The sequence below is a fragment of the Carassius auratus genome, unplaced genomic scaffold (assembly GCF_003368295.1).
Source record: "Carassius auratus strain Wakin unplaced genomic scaffold, ASM336829v1 scaf_tig00035351, whole genome shotgun sequence".
NCBI lineage: Eukaryota > Metazoa > Chordata > Actinopteri > Cypriniformes > Cyprinidae > Carassius > Carassius auratus.
In genome coordinates, this window is record NW_020526223.1 from 18019 (window position 1) to 37656 (window position 19638).

General features: G+C 36.4%; 2 protein-coding genes across 3 annotated transcripts; one reads left to right on the forward strand and one right to left on the reverse strand.

Annotated features, from left to right (window-relative positions):
* The first annotated feature begins 1573 nt into the window (after positions 1-1573).
* On the forward strand, positions 1574-9482 carry LOC113081955 (sodium channel subunit beta-4-like). The gene is made up of 6 exons (XM_026253851.1): positions 1574-3065; positions 3643-4001; positions 6667-6830; positions 7754-7976; positions 8127-8256; positions 8471-9482. Exons 2-6 carry the CDS (start codon positions 3908-3910, stop codon positions 8553-8555), a joined length of 696 nt encoding a protein of 231 aa, XP_026109636.1. The 5' UTR covers positions 1574-3065; positions 3643-3907; the 3' UTR covers positions 8556-9482.
* Positions 9483-13641: 4159 nt separating this feature from the next.
* On the reverse strand, positions 13642-18290 carry LOC113081958 (transmembrane protease serine 4-like). Of its 2 annotated transcripts, none has more exons than XM_026253854.1 (11): positions 17979-18290; positions 17683-17835; positions 17203-17329; positions 16908-17024; positions 16770-16813; positions 16172-16334; positions 15735-15898; positions 14568-14657; positions 14263-14405; positions 13991-14140; positions 13642-13915 (listed from the first exon to the last, which is right to left on the reverse strand). In XM_026253854.1, exons 1-11 carry the CDS (start codon positions 18115-18117, stop codon positions 13904-13906), a joined length of 1302 nt encoding a protein of 433 aa, XP_026109639.1. In that variant the 5' UTR covers positions 18118-18290; the 3' UTR covers positions 13642-13903. The 2 variants fall into 2 exon arrangements, with proteins under 2 accessions (XP_026109639.1, XP_026109638.1); XM_026253853.1 differs by having other exon boundaries at positions 15735-15901.
* Between the last annotated feature and the right edge of the window lie 1348 nt (positions 18291-19638).

Genomic DNA, 19638 nt, shown 5'->3' on the forward strand with positions numbered 1-19638 from the left:
CGTTCCTGCATCGCGGGGCTGAAGCCAACTTGATGCGTTGAATGCTCGGAGCACGTTATAAAACGTATTCTTAAAATACACATTTCTGTTTTAATAAATGCTCATATTAAAACATAGCATTACACATAAGTAGGTACAAAAATAATCAGTGATACATTTACGACCCCATAAAAATTTGGGTCCAAATGGCATTTCAAAAGGTCGCAGTGTAGTTCCCTGTGTAAACAACTTAACTGTTATGAAAACGTCCTCGAAACTGTGCGAATTTCTGCAAACTCATCTTTGTTCTCTTTTCTGTGTAACTGCTGCTGCGTTTGTTTAGCTGTTGCGCTTGCATTTGCCGCGACTTTTTAAAATGGCTCGGCTGCTTCCATGGCTGCTTCTGCATAGATCAACCTACCCTAAAAGATTCGCTCTGATTGGATCTCTTCTCCATTCGTCCCTCCCATATATTTTCGTCTAATTTTTATTCGTTGACTAAAGTGTCAGTTATATTTCGTCACGTTTTTCGTCATCATATCTGACTTTTTATTTAGTTTTTATTTAGTTTTCGTCCGTGAAAAAGGTTAGTTGACGAATATTTTTCGTCATAGTCTTCGTCAACGAAATTAACACTGGAGTGCGCCTTTTAACTATTAATTTTGCATTTCTGTTTTTCAAACTTCCACCAAACATTTAAAAAAATTGAGAAACTTTAGTTTAGGGACAAATTTTCACTTCTTACTAGTAGTTGCATATTAGCTAGTATATTATTATATTGTAATATTATTATGTAATATTATTATTACTTACAAAGCACATATTAATTAACTTATTAAGTCTTATTCTGCATGAGCATATTTTAGATCACTTAATCCTACCCCTAACCCATAAATTGAGCAGAATTTAACAACTGCCTACTAACTATCAATAAGAAGCAAATTAGGAGTTAGTTAATTGTGAGAATTGTTCCTCAAACTATAGTTTATAAAGTGTGACCAAAAATGTAATTTAAAAAATGTGGTAACACTTTCTGACCCTGTTACACATTGTACATGTATTTAATGTAGTAATAACAGTTAGTAATGTTTAATTACATGCAACTACCAAGCCACCCCCCCCAAAAAACAAAAAACAAATTATTACTGCAATAAAGGATTTATTAAATAAAAAGAAAGACCTGGATTTATTCAAATCTAATTATTGGAAATAATATTTGTAGCAATAAATAAATAAAAGTAATAAATAAATAATACAAGAATGCAAGTTTAAAATGTCCCCACTAAATTGTGAATATGTATTTGCAAATAATATTTTTGGTAATATGGGACCAGTTTTAATTACAATGTCATATATAATGGTGTGTGGTGGCCCAATGCATTATTTGGGAAGTCGTGGCCTAGTGGTTAGAGAGTTTGACTCCTAATCCTAGGGTTGTGGGTTCGAGTCTTGGGCCGGCAATATCACGACTTAGGTGCCATTGAGCAGGGCACTGAACCCCCAACTGCTCCCTGGGCGCCGAAGCATAAATGGCTGCCCACTGCTCTGGGTGTGTGCTCACAGTGTGTGTGTGTGTGTGTGTGTGTGTGTGTTCACTGCTGTGTATGTGCACTTTGGATGGGTTAAATGCAGTATGGGTCACCATACTTGGCTGAATGTCATGTCATGTCACGAGAATTGGTCCCCAAACTAAAGTGTGACCAAAAAAACTTTATTTAGAGGCCAAAAAGATTGCATGACTGGATATTTCTGACACTCTATTGTTAAACAGCTGCAACGGAATGTTACTGGCGTCTTACATTGCTCTATTTCATAATTATGTTGAAAGGTTCATGCAGCAATGGATATTTGGTTTCTATGAATGAGCAATAAAGACTTTTCTTTGATTTGATTAATCATCTCAGTAATTTTAATCTTGATGATCACTGTTAGCCCGCAAAGGCATATCAGCTTTAAAATGTAGCTATAACTTGTAAAACTTTTAGTTATGTAGAAAGCTTTTAACATCCTAACAACAAATGGTCCTGGAATATGGCAGATGACAGCTTGATGTTTCCTCAATATTTAAATAACTGCTCATTGGTCCTCTGTTTAGCATAAGAAAAAAAAAAACATGCTTATGGCTTCTTGTTCCAGTGATTCACCAATTAATACAAATGCAGCTCTTCACACCCATTTACAGTGCATCCTAGTTTACATAGATTATTAGGAGTCCCAAGTACAGAATTTCTGGTTTCAGATGACAATTGTCCTGATCCAGGAAAACCTGACACTGCTGGTGCAGCCTATTATCAATACCAGAGGGGGTGGGGTTGAGAAATGCAGAGTCATAGGAAACTCAATTCTGCCAGTTTATCATGGATGTGTGAGAGAGGGACATATACACAGAGTCGCAGTCACTTTACAGGCGAACACACACATGTACAGTCTGCTCATATTCATTTATGTGTCTTTCACAGTACGGGACAGTGATGCGTGTCACTCTTGTCAACCTGTCATTGTTAATTGATGTGTATCCCAGCAGTTGTGGCACCATGTTGCTTTCTGGAGCTGTCCTCCCTGTTGCCTCTCTAAAAACTGCAATGCAGAAGAGACTCCGGACCCCAAATAACACTGCCTAACAACTTGAACCCACATTTACTGCTCAGAGAGAGAGAGAGGAGGAGGAGGGAGGACAGGAGCAGAGAAGGGGTGAGAGGAAGGAAGGGAGAGACAGACAGTAAGGAGGGAAAAAGTTGAGTATGTGCCAGATTTTAGCCGATTTTTTCAGAGACCGAGAGAGAGAGAGAGAGAGAGAGAGAGAGAGAGAGAGGAGGCAGGGCTGCTGTTGAACAGACTAGCTGCAGTTGTCTTCAGTCCTTCAGTGCTTCAATGCTCTTCACTTCTGTTTTACCGGCTGGATTGCGCGAGTCCCTCAATAGGCGCGTCCGTGAGAGTGCGTGTATGTGTGTGTGTCAGAGGGTGTTTGTGTGTGTGTCTGAGCAGTATCGGGACCATAGCACTGCGGATTTGTGTGCAGCATATTCTGTGGACTGATGCCCTCTGCTTCTCCAAATAGGACACACAGATTTACCTGCTTAACAGAGGTACGGCACAGACACACACACACACACACACGCACACACATGCTGACTCAACAAGACACAGAAACACTCAACTCTTGTGTTGTGCCATTTGCAAACATTTTGGTTGGGTTTTCATAGTCAGAAATGTATAACATAATGCTGAATAATGGAATTATTAAAAAGTTCAGTGTGTTCATCTTTACAGTAACAAGTGTATGTTTGTATATATATTTTATAATTTTTACAAATGTAAATATTAATGTATATAATAATAATAATAATATTATGTCAGTTAGATATAAATATATATATAGATGTAATGACAATAATAAAATAAAAAAATAATAAAAACTAGTTATAGTATGTATATATGTGTGTATATATGTGTGTGTGTGTATATATATATACATATATACTTGCGTGAGTATATACTTGCTGAGCTATGTGGGTTCTGTCAGCTGACCTCTCTTGGTGATGTTATAACAGATAGGGTATAGTTGTGGGATCACTTTTTTAATATAGGTCTTTGTAAAGTGTTTTTATTTTTATGTACTTGAGTTTGTATGTACCCTTCTGTTCAAAACTTCCCTTTTCACAGGTCCGAGGGCAACCGAAAAACAGAGCCAGATCCTTGTGCTTCCAGGTTTCTTGAGACCTGGACAGGCCTTTGACAGAAGGAATCTTATGTTTGATGTTAGGAACTGCAAGCACAGATTGATCTAGTGCACAGCTGCTGAGAAGTGTCCAGTAGTCTGCCCCCACGCAGCATCTTTAGGACTTCTGGGAAACTGACAACTGAACTAAACTGCTGAGATAGACAGGTGCACGTGACAAAAAGAAGGGAGAAGAAAGTGAAGTGAAAGATGGAGACACAGAGCAGAGGACGTCTGAGAGGAGGAGGCGGTGGCGTGGCTTCAGAAAGAACTGCATCCTGTCTTCTGCTCACACTCATCTTTGGTAAGACGCTCCTCTTCTTCTATAGAAAACATGCTGTTGTTAACTGTAATGTTCAGTTATGATTTTGATTTACAAAAATGAGCTCGAAAAACTTACGAAAGTATGTACTAGTACCAAGTCCTGGACTAACTGTGCTAATAATTAATATTGAAAATTCATATTAAAAGCAGTGAGCTTGCCAAGTATATGCAGTTCTCTGATGTCCTAAACACAGACACACAGATATCCAGATCCTAATGTTGCATTGCAGAGAAGCAGTAGAGTAAAGTGTTAAAGTCAGCATTAGTTTAGTGGCTCAAATTTCTGAGATATTTCAACCGCTCACAGAAAACTATGATCAGAGTTATAATTAGTTTAATTTAGTTTACAGATAATTAAATGGCAGGTTCAAATTTTGTCTGTCAGTTATGATGACATAATATGAATGAGTGACAGACAATTATTTGTGGGAGTTGTGTACGGGACGTCCCGTGCTGCTCTAGAGAACATACTGGACCACCAAGGACTAATGCAAGATGAGACTTACAGTAAGGAAATTTTTTTCATGGCTGGTAAAGGGGAGGATCATAGATCTGTATTCAAGCGGAGTTATTTAAGAGAGCTGAGATGAAAGACAAGAGGCTGAAGATACCATTAAATAGGCTTTAGAATCGAGCATGGCTGGAAATTATGATTGTTTGAGGCAAACTGCTTAAGACACTTTGAAATATTTTTCATCATGTAGTTTCAGACTATCTGGGGTTTGCGATCTACATTTATTTTACACCATAACTCTGTATTTTATAGTAAATCAAAATGTTCTAATTTATGCCTATTTTTGTTTATTTTTTATTGCCTATATCTTCTATTATTAGTCACTTTGGAATATAAATCATAGCAAGTCTCAGAAGATAAAAAATGTGAGTTGCAGTGCGGAAAATACGGTATGTACCCAGTTTGAAAACCCCAGTCCTAAATTATTTTGAAAGATACATTACAGAGAATAATTAGGTCTCATAAGACTTTTTCCTCATCAATTTATATGCAAATAAATGTTTCTCTGGGGTAAAACAGCAAGCTACATTTCTGTAACGGAAGCACAATGTCTCTTAGAATACATGATGACAAGCATGTTGATTAAAGTACACGGTGTTTCCACAATCACTCATGTCCTGGTTTAAAATATCTCTCATGAAAGGGTACAGTTGATTGGTAGGACCTCTTCACTGCTCATGTAACCTTTCCTGACGAGTAACACAGCTGTGTAAACTCAGCACTCTCACGCCGGCACATGTTCATTCTGTCACATTGCGTGCCAAGCAAACTTCTGGATACCTGACGTCAGAGAGCCCAGGTGTGCATGTAAGGTCACCATAAAAAGTCATCGCAAATACCAAGAACAGAAAAGGTTAAATATAGATGAATAAAAAATGTTATGCACATGAAACAGTATCTCTGTAGAAGCACATCTGAAATGTGAAAGCTGTTATATGAACCTACATGCTGACATATTCAAACCCCATAATCAGCTGTGTTCTGCATGCTAGAAAACCCCATTAGAGAACTGTCCATAGACTGTTTTTTATTATTATTATTCATTTCGTTTTGTTTTTACTATTATAAGTATTACTATTACCCCCATTTTTTACTATTACTCTTTCTAAACCATGATTGAAAAATAATTTGTTGTTTGAGGGTTGTTGAGAGGTTTCTTACTTGAATAATTACATTTATTTATGCTATAAACTCTCACAAAGTTTTATTCATGATTTATTTATTTGAACATGTCTGGGTGCTGAAACGATCACTGAGCAAACCACTCAAATTGAACATAGGTTCTCCAAAGGTTGGCAGCAAAGCATACAGCAGGTAGCAGGTAAAATGTTATGTTGCATAGTAAATATCACTCTGGGCTATAACTAGAAGGTTGTGGGGTAAATGGAGCTTCAACATAACCGTTATGAGAGAAAGCAAGAGAGAATAGATGGGTGCCTTGTGTATATATATTTGTATATATATATATATATATATATATATATATATATATATATATATATATATATATATATATATATATATATATATGTGTGTGTGTTGTGTACCGTATTTTTCGGACTATGAGTCGCACCTGAGTATAAGTCGCATCAGTCCAAAAATACGTCATGATGAGGAAAATAACATATATAAGTCTCAATGGGCTATAAGTCGCATTTATTTAGAACCAAGAGAAAACATTACCATCTACAGCCGCGAGAGGGCGCTCTATGTCTTCAGTGTAGGCTACAGGAGCAGTGGACAGCATAGAGCGCCCTCTGGCGGCTCTAGATGGTAATGTTTCCTATTGGTTCATTTCTCTTGGTTCATTTCTCTCGGTTCATGTCAAATTAATTTGGATAAATAAGTCGCACCTGACTATAAGTCGAGGGACCAGCCAAACTATGAAAAAAAGTGCGACTTATAGCTGGAAAATACGGTGTGTGTATATATATATATATATATATATATATATATATATATATATATATATATATATATATATATATATATATGTGTGTGTGTGTATGTTTGTGCACATGTCAGTTTGTCATTAATAGATCTTAATGACCTTTGATAGATTTTCTTCTTCCTCTTCAGGTTTTGATAATGTCTGTTCTCCATCCTCATCTGCTTTCTCTTCCTGTTTCAGGTGTGTGTTGTGTTCATGCTCTGGAGATGTCGACTGGTAAGATTCCATTTCTAGAAGCAGTGAACGGCAGCACAGTGCTTCTGCCTTGCACCTATGCCAGCTGTATTGGAATCACTAACCTCTACTTCAAATGGGAGTTCAATGATAATGGCACCATGGTGAAGGTAACAGATATTCCGTTTAATAATCATGGGATTACCTACTTATTCCACTAATGTACATTAAAAACACAAACAATTAGTGACGGGATGATTGATACAATTCAGTCACTTTGAGCGCTATCAGTACATATATTCACGTTTATAATTGTGGTCTCAGACACCCCGAACAGAACATTAGAGTAACAGCTCACCCAAAATATATCATTTTTCAGCTACCCACATCAATTATTAATTATGATTTTACCAAGCTATATAGCCTTACTGGCACAAATTAGTAGTTTAGATGAGATTATATCAGATTACAGGGAATATTGATTCCACACCCTTGTATGACATGGACTCGGACTTCCGAAGATCCTCCGCAATCCTTTGTCAGATTTGGTCAATATTATGACTCGATATGGAAGAGAAAACAAGTCCGACCACCAGATGACGCTAATGTGCATTGTGTTGAAAGCTTCGAGTAAAGAAACGTTTTTCAGCACAATTTCATGAAAGCCTCGGTTTCCCATCTCTACAAACAATACACCTTTACAAAGATAGGTCAAAGATATCAAATCTATCAAAGATAGATCTGCTTACATAGACTCTAGTTGCTAAGTCTAACATTGATTAGATGGAAATATAAATAGCAAATCTTACTTTATCTTGAGCTGGTTTTGTATGCCTTCAAGGGTTCTTACAAATCATTCCATTTACCTGACATTGTTTCTCAGTGTCATGTTCTGTGCAGTACATTTTAAGTGTCCTTTCAAGTATCAGTCTTAAAAGTCAAGGAGAGCAGTTGGAAGTTATCAGTAAATTAAGATATAAATTTGCACTTCAGACAGTCTCAAAGACAAAAAACATATCTATAGCCAGTGTTAGCTGATCTTTACATGTGCTCAGTTTAACATTAATAACTGACAGCTCTGTTTCCCATTTAGCTGGCTGATTCTGTAATTCCAACGGATCATGTGGAGGCAAATAACGTGAAAGTTTACCATGAGAGGGTGAACTTTGTCGGCTCCAGTAAAGGAAATAACATCTCCATCCTGCTTTGGAATATAACATTTGAAGATGCAGGTGTCTACACCTGCTTTGGCAAAAACCCCAAAGAGAAGGGCAAGAATCACAGCGCCATTTTCACTCTATATGTAGTAGAGGAATGTAAGTGTTGCAGGGTGGTAAGAGAGGGAGTTACAGAGAGAGAATGATACATGAACATCACACTTCAAGGTCATTATCAAAATAACTCTGTATGCCTTTGTCTCCTCTCTTATTCCTTTTTGTCATATTCTCTGGCTACCCTATTCTCAGTAAGGGTGGTTGATAACACACTCACCATCATTATTGCCTCCTGTGTTGGTGGATTCATTGCTTTTTTAATGGCCTTCATGCTGCTAAAGAACTTCACTCTGTTCGTTCTCGCAAAGATTGAGGAAAAAAAGTGAGTCCTTGGCAACCTTCAGAATTTACACATAAGCATAAATTCTTGTACCTTTTTCCAGATATGAATCATGTCATTGCATGACAATAAAAATGAATTCTAAAACAATTTATATAAAAATGTATATGTTAGTAATAGTAGTATGTGTAATATCTATATTATATCTATATTATCTTCCTCTCATTTTACCTATTTCTTTCTATATTTTTTTCAGTAAGGAGTGCCTTGTCACCTCTTCAGGGATTGATAACACCGAGAACGGTCTGTCGGGCTCCAAATCTACACCAAAGAAAGCATGACAGCGTGCAACCAAACACAGTCCCACATGCACATGAAAACATGGATCAGCCATCATGCATTGCCCTCTCTTTTTATTTACATCTGTGTTTACAAATGCTATACTTAAGTTTTTATGATACAGAGCAATCATAGTATTAAACAAGATTTTCATTCATAACATTTCCATGGATGATATTCACATGACTCATTTAGTTGATGCATAAACACAGATATGAATAAAAAGAGGGGCATAATGAATATCTGCATATATTTCAATTTATATATGCATTTTAATATGCACCACACATGCAGCCTCACGCACTTTAGTTTCTTGGCCCACACAATATCTGTGGGCTGTATTTATTCTTATGATAGAAAAATGAAATATTTTCTTTAACAATGCTTGACACAGGGACAAATGTAGGTGTGCTATTCATTTATTTCATTGAACTGGACTGTAAAGCTGAGAAGGGCCCATGGCCTTATTTGTATTTGACTAAAATAGTTGTGAAAGGAGTACATTTCTTGGGTTAAAAAAACAAACAAACAAACAAAACATGCAGTGCTGTTTGTCAAATGGCCATTGACTTTGAAAATATATCTGTTGTAGAAAGATCAGTTATGCAAAAGTGATTTGCATCGTTTCACTGACAGACTGTCATAGCTGGTTAATAACACTGCATGTTTTAATGCAGTACCTCTAAATAGAGCAAAAAAATTTAAATCAGCAGAACTCTGATTGCAATAAGCATGAAGGGAGAATTAAGCCTTATTTGAACAGTCTTGAGTCCAGTTTAAAATAAACCTCATTACCGTTTTTGCTTGAAAATGAAACACAGGTGCCTGTTAACGCTTCTGTCGCCACCTTTTGGTGAGGATGATTGAATCAATGCAGAACATTACAATGCAAAAAAAAAACGAAAAAAAAAAAAAAAAACAGCAAAAGCCACCAAACAGTTAGTAAAAACAAGCTAATGAATGATACTTGACAATCTGTAGAAATCAGTATCCTCTTAGAAAAATTCCAGAATTAAACTTTGAAAATGCTGCTTCAAATAATTTCCAATGAATTATAGCATGTGGTAAATGGCCATAAGTTTTAGGAGTACATGGCTGACTATAACAGTAGAAACATATGTAATGCTTTTTTATTGAAATATTGAAACAAAATTGTCACATACTGAACATAATTATCATTAGCTTTGAAACTAAAAATAGCTTGGTGAATTCCCTCACTTAACAAAATATGAATACCATAAAGGAAAAAAATAAAATAAAAACAACATAATATAACCTTTTGATGCAAACAGACATACTGTGACCTGAAAACCATGCAACTCACCCTGACATAATGAAAATGCAATATTTAAAGGCAATAAACTTATCATCATACAGTCATGCAGAACAACTAAGTGAAACCATATACAGTCTTGTTCAAAATAATAGCAGTACAATGTGACTAACCAGAATAATCAAGGTTTTTAGTATACTTTTTATTGCTACGTGGCAAACAAGTTACCAGTAGGTTCAGTAGATTCTCAGAAAACAAATGAGACCCAGCATTCATGATATGCACGCTCTTAAGGCTGTGCAATTGGGCAATTAGTTGAATTAGTTGAAAGGGGTGTGTTCAAAAAAATAGCAGTGTGGCATTCAATCACTGAGGTCATCAATTTTGTGAAGAAACAGGTGTGAATCAGGTGGCCCCTATTTAAGGATGAAGCCAAAACTTGTTGAACATGCATTTGAATGCTGAGGAAAATGGGTCGTTCAAGACATTGTTCAGAAGAACAGCGTACTTTGATTAAAAAGTTGATTAGAGAGGGGAAAACCTATAAAGAGGTGCAAAAAATGATAGGCTGTTCAGCTAAAATGATCTCCAATGCCTTAAAATGGAGAGCAAAACCAGAGAGACGTGGAAGAAAACGGAAGACAACCATCAAAATGGATAGAAGAATAACCAGAATGGCAAAGGCTCAGCCAATGATCACCTCCAGGATGATCAAAGACAGTCTGGAGTTACCTGTAAGTACTGTGACAGTTAGAAGACGTCTGTGTGAAGCTAATCTATTTTCAAGAATCCCCCGCAAAGTCCCTCTGTTAAAAAAAAAGGCATGTGCAGAAGAGGTTACAATTTGCCAAAGAACACATCAACTGGCCTAAAGAGAAATGGAGGAACATTTTGTGGACTGATGAGAGTAAAATTGTTCTTTTTGGGTCCAAGGGCCACAGGCAGTTTGTGAGACGACCCCCAAACTCTGAATTCAAGCCACAGTACACAGTGAAGACAGTGAAGCATGGAGGTGCAAGCATCATGATATGGGCATGTTTCTCCTACTATGGTGTTGGGCCTATTTATCGCATACCAGGGATCATGGATCAGTTTGCATATGTTAAAATACTTGAAGAGGTCATGTTGCCCTATGCTGAAGAGGACATGCCCTTGAAATGGTTGTTTCAACAAGACAATGACCCAAAACACACTAGTAAACGGGCAAAGTCTTGGTTCCAAACCAACAAAATTAATGTTATGGAGTGGCCAGCCCAATCTCCAGACCTTAATCCAATTGAGAACTTGTGGGGTGATATCAAAAATGCTGTTTCTGAAGCAAAACCAAGAAATGTGAATGAATTGTGGAATGTTGTTAAAGAAGCATGGAGTGGAATAACAGCTGAGAGGTGCCACAAGTTGGTTGACTCCATGCCACACAGATGTCAAGCAGTTTTAAAAAACTGTGGTCATACAACTAAATATTAGTTTAGTGATTCACAGGATTGCTAAATCCCAGAAAAAAAAATGTTTGTACAAAATAGTTTTGAGTTTGTACAGTCAAAGGTAGACACTGCTATTTTTTTGAACACACCCCTTTCAACTAATTGCCCAATTGCACAGCCTTAAGAGCGTGCATATCATGAATGCTGGGTCTTGTTTGTTTTCTGAGAATCTACTGAACCTACTGGTAACTTGTTTGCCACGTAGCAATAAAAAATATACTAAAAACCTTGATTATTCTGGTTAGTCACATTGTACTGCTATTATTTTGAACAAGACTGTATATGATGTAAATATTGATTTAATAATCGAGACATGACTGAATGTAGTCTCACAGATTTTCAGAAGTTTAGCTAATAAGCATTTCAAACTTTCACTTGAAGGATTCAGGGAATTCAGTGGAGACGAGAGAAGGGACTGACGTCAAGCAAGTCTGGAGAGGTCTGTTCATTCATTTAGAAATTAAATAAGATTAATCAATAGATAAAATGTGCCAATAATCTATTATTAAAATACAGAGGTGCTGTACAAAACTCTAAATGACTAGCAACAGATTATCCCGTCATTTGAAAAGATATGTTATTTCTTTTAGTTATATATTACTTAATGAGATATATTTCAATAACGAAGTTCATAGAAAGTAAATATTGAAACCTCTATTGATCTGCTGTAGAGAGCTCACTTCTTCTGCTTGAAGAATTTTACAGGTCTTTGGATTTTGCAATTGTTGCTGAATCTTGGGTGATGTTGGTCATGAAAGTCTTCCTTGAAAAAGCAGCTTGTCTTCAGTGCCAAAAGAAGTTAACTCTAGATGAATAATCTAGCTATAGAGCACAAAAGGAGAAGTCTGGTCAATAAATATTATATTTGGACCTGAACAAAAATCTAGTAGCTGTCCTCTCATACCCCTATGTAACATCACTAAATGTAGATTGAAACAGCGATTTCATTTTGAAACGGTATCTTATATTTAACATTGTAAAAAAGGGGAGTATCTTAAATTATTATTGTGTTTGTTAAAGGGTTCCTTCAACAAACAGTTGTGATAATGTTATTGACCCTCAGATTCTTTTTTCTTTTTTATATATGATCTTATGGCACACAGGTTAGTAAAGCAATACATGTTTAGAGGGCTCTTTAGCTTCTTTTAATAGGAGAAATATTGGAAAGGTACATTCATACATTTCCAAAGCACTTGTACTACCTCTTATTCAAACATTTTCATCATATCATTGTGCTGGACTTGCATTTAGTATTTCTGCATTTAATGTTTTTTGAAATGTTGGAACAGTTGAGGTTTTCTCAGGTCGCTCATTGAAAGAGTTTGATATTCTGCTTGATATTGGGCTTTTAATTAATGTTTTCCTTACGGTCTTCCTTCTATTAATGCACTATTTAATTAACAACATATCAGTTTTGGTTGCATTATTTATTTGTCAGGCTTGGCAGTAGTCACGGCCTAATTGTGATAAACACACAGTTTTCAACCAAACCACAGACATTAGGAGTGAATGCAAAGGGGAAGTTCCGACCATCATGTGAAGTGTATGTTTTTCCTGAAAAGTATTTCTCTGTTAATCTTTTGACATTGGAATGTAAAGCAAATTTCTCTGAGACCTAAAAAAAAATTTAATGCTGCCATATCGTGATATCGTGCATGTGTGTTCACGCAACCTGTGATTCTAAAAATGTGTATGAAGCTTTGTTAAAAACCTTAATGAAGAAATCACTGAGAAAATGCAATAACAGAGGATGTGGTAGAAAATTAAAAGGTGGATGGCTGGTTTTATTTTCTTCAGTTTCTTTCAGGTTATCATTTAATTAACTCTGATGCATGAGGAAATATCTTTAATTGGAAAAAAACAAATTGGTAATTGTTTTTTTTACTGAATCCGATACATTCAGATGCTTTATGAAGACCGAGCTACACTAGATGTTGGGACAAAAATGTAAGACCAATGGGAATAGAGGCCTCAAGGATTTAAAAGTCCACAGAGTCAAAAGGAACACGGTCTAAAGGAGTAAAAGTTTGGAAAATCATAAACTTGGAATTTGGAACACCAACCTGATATTCGATCTCAGCTCATTGTTTGACATCAGTCCCTGTAAAACTGAATGTAAAACACATGCTTTATCATACATGCTCCACTTAGCCCATAATCCCGAATTCTCGATCCCATTGTTTCCTTAAGCCAGTGTGCAGCCTGTTTCTCCCCATTGGACTGCACAGTCATGCATATTATATTTCTTTATAAGAAGCAGCAACTGAAATAAAATGTTTTGGACAAAACAAAGGTTGTTATGTGTTCTGGATTAGTAATTGCAAGAAGGAAGAGCTTTATTATTTTATTTATTTTTTGCTTTTGGTCAGGAAAAAAAATTAAAACCGAAAGTACAGCTTTACAATGAACAGTAAATTTACAGGAAATGTGAACAGTGAGACTAAAAAAAGCATGATGTTTTTTACATAATACTTATGTCGAAATGATTATAAAATTGAACAATATCTAGAATCAAGATTTCTGTTCTCGTCTGAGATTTGGCTTTCCTCCGATGTCACGAAAGCATGAATTTATGCGCCCATGGTTCACCTTCTCATGGCCATCTCTGAAACATGACATTCAATATGGAAATATATTTTCCTTTCTTGTACATTAATGTGCACAAACATGTGAAACATACCTCCATTACGGTGTAGATCCAGTTGAGAAGTTGACTAACATCAGTGTAAACTCCAGGTTTTCCCTCCCGTGCACAGCCCACTCCCCAGCTCACTATACCCATCAACTGCCAACGAGATGAAAGGTACACTAGCGGACCCCCACTGTCCCCCTGGAAAAGAGAATACTTTAAAGTGACAATAATATTTGGAAATAGCTTTCTTCTGGATACAAAGACAACGATATACATCTCCTCTGAAGGCGAGCCTGTATTAGATTTTTAATTGTTGTAACCTGACAAGCATCTATGTTTCCTTTGAGGAATCCTGCACAAAGCATTCTGGGAGTTATTGCAGAACCGTAAACAGAGGGCTTGGAACACTCTGATCTGTCAATCAGGGGCACCAAAGCTTTCTGTAGCACAGAGGGAAGCTCACCTGTGTAAAATGAGAATGAGGAAATGCCAGAGACAAAACAATGTAGAAAATGTGTGTGAAACTGAACAAAAGGTGGATTTCTGATTTCAAACGGGTAGAAGGTCACAGTCCTGCCTTAGAGTTTCCAATTATCCATTAAGTTACAAAGCCCCTTCCTCTTACCTTTCTCCTTGAGCAATCCCCACCCAGTCACCACAAGCATCTCCTTCACAGACAGCTGGTGTGGGGGTAAACAAACTGGCAAAATTGAGTCTAAGGATATAGAGAAAATGAGACCTTTAGCCAGTGACATTTATTTGGGCATCAAAAACCACTGACTTTACTACTCTAAGGGGTACTCCATCCCAAAATGAAAATTGTCAATCCCTTACCCAGATGTCGTTCCAAACCCATAAAAGCTCTGTTTGTCTTCGGAACACAATTTAAGATATTAGAAATGAAAACCTGGAAGCTTGAGACTGTCCCATAGACTGCCAAGTAAATAACAGTGTCAAGGTCCAAAAAAGGTATGAAAACTCATCATCAGAATACTCCATCTGTGCAAACTGGTTTATATGAAGCGACTGGAACACAATTTGTAAGTGAAGATAACAAAAATAATGACTTTATTCAATAATTCATTTGTCAATGGTCTCCTCTGTGTCACTTCATATCACTGTGCTGCGTAAGCTCTTCTGTCCTGCACACCACAAGGATGCGCTGTTTTGTTTCAAATCAAAGCAAACTACACATAGAACATCCTTGTGGCACAAAGGACAGAAGAGCTTACTTTGCTTACAAAAAGTGTTCTTGTCACTTCATATAACCCAGATTGCACGTCTGATGGCAGATGGAGTGTTCTGGCAATGATTTTTCATACCTTTGATGGACCCTGACACTTATTTACTTGGCAGTCTGTGGGACGGTTTCAAGCCTCCAGGTTTTCATCCAAAATATCTTAAATTGTGTTCTGAAGACTAACTGAGCTTTTACGGGTTTGGAACAACATGGGGGTAAGGGATTAATGACAAAAATATTCATTTTAGGGTGGAGTATCCCTTTAACTACAGACCTTACTTGCTTCGAGTACTTCGATGTTAGAGTAATTACTCCAATTTAATTAGGAATTAAGTTAAAAAAAGTTTTTTTTTTTTTTTAAATGGGAGTTCTCTTGTTGTTATTAAAAAGGATTAAAAACATTGTATCTTAAAATGTCAAGCTAGCAGCAAAGGAGGGAAAATATAGTTAGTAGTGCCTCAAGCAACTTTGTCTTGTATAATAATTTAGTCTCATTTTAAATCTCTGATACAAGAAAGCAGTAAATCAGAATGGATAAATGAAGTACTGTACCTCCAACAGTGACAGGCCAAGTGAGTTTTAGCATGGCAATGTCAAAGTCATTACTCAAGTGACTGTAGTTATTGTGGACAACAATCGTATCGACACTGACACCCCTGGATCCTAACACTTTGGTCTGACCCAACACCACAGTCCATCGACTCAGCTCTCGTGTCCTGCTAAGAGTTTGTGTGTGAGAAAGTGATGCAGCAGGTTACTAAACGACAACTAAGTGGACAAACTAACCTATAGTCATAAATGTAAACAAGTAAAAATTTGTTTTCTTAATGTAAAGAGAATAATTTTATTTAAAATCAACTGGTTTAGGTTTACTATTTAAGACATATCATTAGTCAACTGAGTTCTTTAGTGGAAAATCTGAATAAAATCAAAATGCTTTTGACTGAAATTCTGTTCTAGAACACATCTTGCATTTGTGAATGACTTACCCTGTGAAACAGTGAGCAGCTGATATGACCCAGCGCTTGGACAGTAATGCTCCTCCACAGACATGCTGCTGGTTCCACTGAAGACTAACCTGCCACGGCCAGTGTTCGACTGCTGTGTCCACCCCACCAACAATACGGTCCTCTCCCACCACCTCTCCACAGTCTGTATTAACACACGGGGGATATTTATAATAATCAGAGACCGGACCAAACAAGATATTAGAATGCTTCCTAATTGCTGAAAAAAAAAAGAAAACTGTAAATAAAATTGACATTCAGATTTGAAGTAGAATTAATTGAAACAAAAAAATTCAATTGATTTAACTTATTTCAAAGTTTAAAAATATGGAAAAATGCTATTTATTTTATTTGCTTTATGTACAGCTAGAAGGACCATTGTTGAACATGCATGATTTTCCCAGAGTGTTTTAAATATCTTTCAACTGCAATTCAATAAATTCCCCTTCCTGTCATTCTGTCCAATTGTGTGTGCTGTGGCCAATTAAATTCAAATCCCATGAATGGATAGGAAGCCAAAAACAATGCATAACCTGATCCACACACACACACACACACACACACATCTCAACAGTTTTACCTGAGCAGGACACAGACACCACAGAGCCAGATAAACATCGGTCACTGTGTGAGAGCACATCATTATTTCCATATGTAAATGACAATGATTATTTTAAGTGGAGATATCACAAATTACCTCATAGCAAGTGTATCTCACCTGACTAAGAGGAAACTCTGGATGTCAGAGTGTGTGGAATTTTGGCTGACTGTAGCAAATGCATCTTGAGGGTTGAAGAGCAGACTCTTTACCGGGACTCGTGTACTTCGTGGACTCCTGTAGTGGAATATTTCCTGAATAAACACTTTAAATAAACGATTTATACTGCAATCAATAGGAAGATGATCATATTTCTTAAATGTTGCAATATGACAGCACTAACGTGGTTTTTACAGCTTAATTTACTAATGGTCATTGGTTTTAAGCCATTGTGCCATGCGTGCGCTCTGCTTACACTGTATAGCCCAGTTGTTGACAGGCTAACCGTGTGTGCTTTGTCCTCCAGTTATCAGCACACACTGTTCTCCATCCTCCCTCATTAATGAATACCTGCAGGACCAGTCTGTCCCCCATCAGCCTCACTACATCGGTAAACATAGATGAAATCACTTGTTTGCCTATAAATTCATCTTTAGTAAAGCAAGGCAGGGGACAGTTAAGATTTCTCAAAAGTGGTGTTATAAATAAAGGTTCTTTACTGGCATCTCTGGTTCCATGTAGAACCTTAAACATCAGTGGCACCCTTCAATTAATTATATTTTTTAGATTTTTATCACATTAAAAATGTATAAGAAAACAAAATAGTAATTTTAATAACTACCGACTTTAAGGTTCTTTATGGAACCCTCTACGAGGTTCTATGGCATAGCATTAAAAAAATATGAATTTTAAATAAGGAACCTTTATTTTTAAGATTGTGAGTGTGCATAATCACCTGGATAAGTGTCAGTGGTCCGCAGTTTGGATACACATGTGATTTCATCCTCACCGCCTGCACAGTTAGCCTTTCCATCACATGCCTTTTCTATTGAGATGAACTTCAGTGAGCCAGAGCAGAAGAAAAACTTGCTATTCACGATCCTGACGGCTGGAAAGAATACAATAAAACAACAAAGATCATTTTCAGAGAGAATGTTTTATATTAAGTGATCAAAGTGATAAAATTATTGTCAAATAGTTATAAGCATTACAATGAAGAAAAATAATGATTGCATTGCAATAGGTACTTACTAAAATATAACCCCACCATCAAGGTCGCTAGTATGACTAGCACACAGCACACGGTGATAACAGTCGATCTCCAGCGTGCTCTGCTCTCCTCAGTCCTCAGTCTGCTCAGTTCTCGCCTTCGCTTTAGCCTCAGGGCCATGAGAAGCCAGAGAAAAAATAACCAATAGAAAGAAATCTAGCCAAAACAGTGGATTTTACTGGTTGTATGGCTAAATATATTCTGAATAAGTTTGTAGGTGTGACTGGTAGTATTATCTCATAGATCTAATTAGTGAATCTCACATGGGATTCCCATCATATGAAGGACTAACAGCTCACTAGACACTAGCAGTGTTTAGGGAATCCCTAGTTATCACCTTCACTCAGCTGATCCGTGTTAACTAATTAGTTGATGAGACTTTGGCTGAATTCAGAACAGCAACTCTAGTTCACGAAACAGCTTACTAGTTCTGCCACATTTGAGTAGTAGCCTATGCTATATACCAATGGCATTCTGAATTCAGCAATTGATTTCATATTCAGTTTAGCATTTATTGAATGAGCACTGTGCATTGTCCGAAATGATTGCACTATATTTTAAGTAATAATTGTTAATAATTTTTAAATTCATTTTTAACTTTTTCAAAGTTTTTACATTCCTTGATTTATTGTTGATTATTTTATGTAAAGCACATTAAATTACCATTGTGTGTGATATGTACTATATAAATAAACCTACCTTGCATTGCTAATTTTTTTGGCATCTGAAAGACACATCTTGCCGAATAAAAATTATGACATGCAAAATACCAGGGTTTTTAAATATGTCCGACACACCTATACCTGATGCACATTTGCCAGTTTTGTATTAGAAATTTGAGACACTATTTATAAACGTGACTGTGTTTTGTCTGTGAAATGTATTAATGTGATGTTTGTACTGGCAGTCTTAATATATTCAACACTCAGACTATCTTGCCATTATTCTTAAATTGTGTGGGATATTGTGTGAAATGTGATCTGTGTACACATATCTCTATGATAAAGAATGACAGTCTGATAGCATCAATTTCTCAAAGTTTCTCAATTTCTGTTGTGATGGAAAATTCTATTCACTGTTTGGGTATCTGAACTGCAGTGTTTCTATTGACATGTTGTTAAGAAACTTTTTAAAAAGGTGGCCTGTTAAACCAGTTAAACAGGTAAAAGAGAGGGAGAAATGAGTAACTACAGGGTTGTACTGTGCCACTAGCATGTGCATGACAGAAAAGAAATACATAGCTTAGGGTTACAGGTAGAGTCTTCCTTATCTCTTTAAACGGATACTCATCAATGGAGCACAAACAGGTTTGAACACTTTAATACCTAACAAAATGTTCTCTAAACAAACATGGATATATAGAACAATTAATTATATAGGTATTTCTTGTATTTCAAGTGTGTGATCAGATCTTTTTGTGGTTAGTTTTGATACAACTCTTGTTTTGTGATTTTGTTAATATATAATTGTGAATGTATTAGCATAACTTCTTTCTCATCAGCTTGTGTGTAACATTACAGTTGTCTTGGTATTGTGTCCTAGTTACCTTAGTTACCTGTAATAATTATTAACACATATACATTCTAACTTTCTAGGTAGAATATTTTAATAGTATTAGCTATTACCATTTGGTTATAAAAT